General features: G+C 57.3%; 1 protein-coding gene across 1 annotated transcript in view; it reads left to right on the top strand.

The window, feature by feature from the left end:
- Positions 1-1,408: 1,408 nt before the first annotated feature.
- The window catches only part of LOC127750122 (otoferlin-like), a gene marked incomplete at its 3' end in the record, with an annotated part of 29,013 nt that continues 27,432 nt past the window's right edge, over positions 1,409-2,989 (top strand). Inside the window, exons 1-2 of the mRNA XM_052270729.1 lie at positions 1,409-1,460; positions 1,647-1,705. Of these exons, the coding sequence (XP_052126689.1) occupies positions 1,409-1,460; positions 1,647-1,705 (111 nt within the window). The remainder of the gene's footprint in view (positions 1,461-1,646; positions 1,706-2,989) is intronic.

Below are 2,989 nucleotides of genomic sequence, written 5' to 3'. Positions count from 1 at the left end.
CTCTCTCTCTCTCTCTCTCTCTCTCTCTCACTCACTCACTCCCTCTCCCTCTGCAGGTGCTGAGCAGCCCACCCACACCCACACTATACTGCTACACGAGCGGTCCCTCGGCGAGCGTTGCCGCGGCTGCTCGCACACACCTCCCTCACGACCGCCAAACAGCTCTTTCCCGCCCGCAATCTCGTATGCACTCTCGCCCACACACTCAGTCAGCTCGCGGTAACCTTATACCTACACACGGGGCCAACGATATCCGGGCCGCAATCCTGCCTCATGCGCGCCACCGCGAACCCCTCCGAACTCCCGCTGAACCCCTCTGAACCCCGCCGAACCCCTCCTGCCGCGACCCGAGTGCGCATGCAAAGCCGCCCGTACGTAAGGCGCACGAGCGGGAAAGCCTGCGCCAAACCCACCACTCTTACTTTGCATCGCCGTGTGTGGGGCCCGAGGTGGGCCCGCCCGGGAACTACCTCGTCCATCAATATCTGTCTGCTCTGCTGCTCGCGGTGGCGGCGGCCCCTTTTAGGTACGTGTGTGCGAGCTGCGCTTTTGTCCCCGAGGGGCGCCATGTTTACAAGTGTGTGTGTGTGTGTGTGTGTGTGTACGCGCGCGCGCGCGCTCCGATGACGTCATCGAGTGACACATGCATATTTCATCTGCTCGTGGGTAGGGAGAGGGGCGGGGGAGATTTTACTGGGTTGCATACACCCCTTTAATGTGGTGCACGCCGAGCCGAGCACAGAACAGCCGCGACTACAAGTATAGTTCTATAACACACCAAACGTGTGTATGTACGATATGGTTGTCAAACGCTCTTTTAGTGCGATTCTTTTTATTTGTGATTCTGTTTCGCGATGTCACGCTCACGTTTACCTGCAGAGTAAGGCGCGTGACCGACCAACTTTACAGAAAGCGATGCATAGAAATATTTTAAATGTGTAGATTGAATGTGCCGGGGACTCTGGAGCTCCTCTGTGTGCCGAGCTAATTCCCAGGAGCACGACGAGCGGGCTAGCCGGCTCACTAGAGCCCGGGGGATCCGCCGGCTGACGTGAGAGCCGCGAGATCCACTGCACCGGGGGCGGACGGGGTGGGGTCGGAGTGATGCGCTGGGGTGGGGTAAGGGCGGGGAGGAGGAAGATGATTGGGCGGGGTAGCCGACGGCGGGGCGGTGAGCACGGAGGCGGCGCAGTATGTGGCTCGGCGGGGGATACAGGTTTGCGATGGGGTTAGCCCATGTGTCGGTGTGGGGCTAGCTGGTGTTTACGGGATTATTCAGAGTATGGCGGCGACCACGGGGGGAACGCAACGCACGGAAGGGGACGGGGTAGTGGTGGACGGGATGGACTGCAGCCGTGCAAAACGAGCCACTTACGGTCGGTTTAGTGTGGGCAGTAGAGTTATGGGCATGTGTGATGTGGCAGAAATGGAAACTCCAAATAAAAGCAGTCAAAATGTTGGTTGTTCTCCGTCTTTGCTTTTTTCGTAGGGGGGGGGGGTGGCAGTTAAAAATGGAATGTGTCACAGTTCATTGCGTAGGCGTAAAAGAACAATACATGTGTTTGTCTCGTGCGGTCTGCGGACTGAAAGAGTCGTCGTTGAACCTCCTGATTAACCCTTGTTTCTTTTGTTTTGCCTTTCTGCAGGAGTGGCGCACTTCTCGCGGGTGCTGGAGGACACCGGGGAACTCATCATCGTCGACCAGGTGAGTCACAGAGCCCCATACGGCTTAGTCAGGTCCCACTCCAAGCGAGCGGTTGTTGGCTGAATAGGAGTCCCCACGAAGCCCCTGCGGTGGGGCACATAGGCCACCCGCCGCACCCGCGTGTCCAGCGTGCGGCACTCCCAACCCTCGCGAAGCCCCTGCGGTGGGGAACTCATAGACCACCCACCGCATGCGCGTGCCCCTTCCTTTATATGCCGAAAGGCATATTGCCAGATTGGTAAACAGACTCACAACCAAGTTGGACACCGGGCCTGGGTTGTTCAGCTCCCGCTCCCAACAGCACCCAGCACTCAGCGCGTTGCCGCTGGCACTACGGTGCAGCTCCCCGCCGTCCGACCCCAGATCCCACGAGGCGGCCCCAGAGGCCGCTAGAGCTAGTGACCGGCGAGTTGCACTATCCTCCCCCTCCCTCGCCCCCTGCTTCTTCTCCGACGAAAACTTTCTGCCAACTCTAGTCGTGCGGGATTTCGCTCAGCCCGGGTCGGTGGTCCGGTCGGTCCGAGCGGAGTCTGCGCGGCTCAGTCCGCTAGCATACAGATGCTTGCTCTGGCGTGTACGTATAGTGCAGCGGGTGCACCCCCCCCCCTCGCTCTGTGTGTGTGTGTGTGTGTGTGTGACACCCTAACCGTAATGCTATTCCAGCCCTTTCAAACCCCTGGGACCGCGGGGCAGGACAGGCAGAGTGGCGGCGGGGCAACCAGTAACCCCTCGAAGTGAAGGGTAAAGTGCTTCTGCTTCTTCTTCTTCCCCTTTCTTCTTCATCTTCTTCTTCTCGTGTTGGCCGTTTCTCTCACGCGTTCTCTTATATGGCGAGAGTGGGGGCGGCGGCGACGACCAGCCGGGACGAGGAAGCAGGGGGAATAAAAACGGCAAATAAAAATAAAATCAGAGCGTATTGGGAAGGGGGGGTAGCGAATACTACATCGTAACCAGACCTTGCAGGACGCTTACCCGCTCAGTGCGGCGCCCACGCGCTCGGGGGTGGCGGCCGCAAGAAATACAGACCCTGCTGACACCAAAGTACCATTGCAAGAATTAAATCACGCAATACCCATACGAACAGAGATTAGCTTATTTAGTTTTAGAGCGATGTGCGAACATCATCGCTCTAAATATTTAGGAAGCGATCAATGCTGTCACTCTTTTTCGACGAAACACATCACTGTTGCATGGTGCATTTCCAGTGTCGTCGCCCTGCAGATATTAGACTCTCTAATATACTCCGATAAAGAAAAAAAAATAAAGAAAAAAAAGGATAGCATA

The sequence above is a fragment of the Frankliniella occidentalis genome, unplaced genomic scaffold (assembly GCF_000697945.3).
Source record: "Frankliniella occidentalis isolate FOCC.00 unplaced genomic scaffold, Focc_3.1 Scaffold135, whole genome shotgun sequence".
In the NCBI taxonomy this organism is placed as follows: Eukaryota; Metazoa; Arthropoda; class Insecta; order Thysanoptera; family Thripidae; genus Frankliniella; species Frankliniella occidentalis.
Note: the sequence above shows the minus strand (reverse complement) of the source record. Positions and strands in the feature narration are given on the sequence as shown.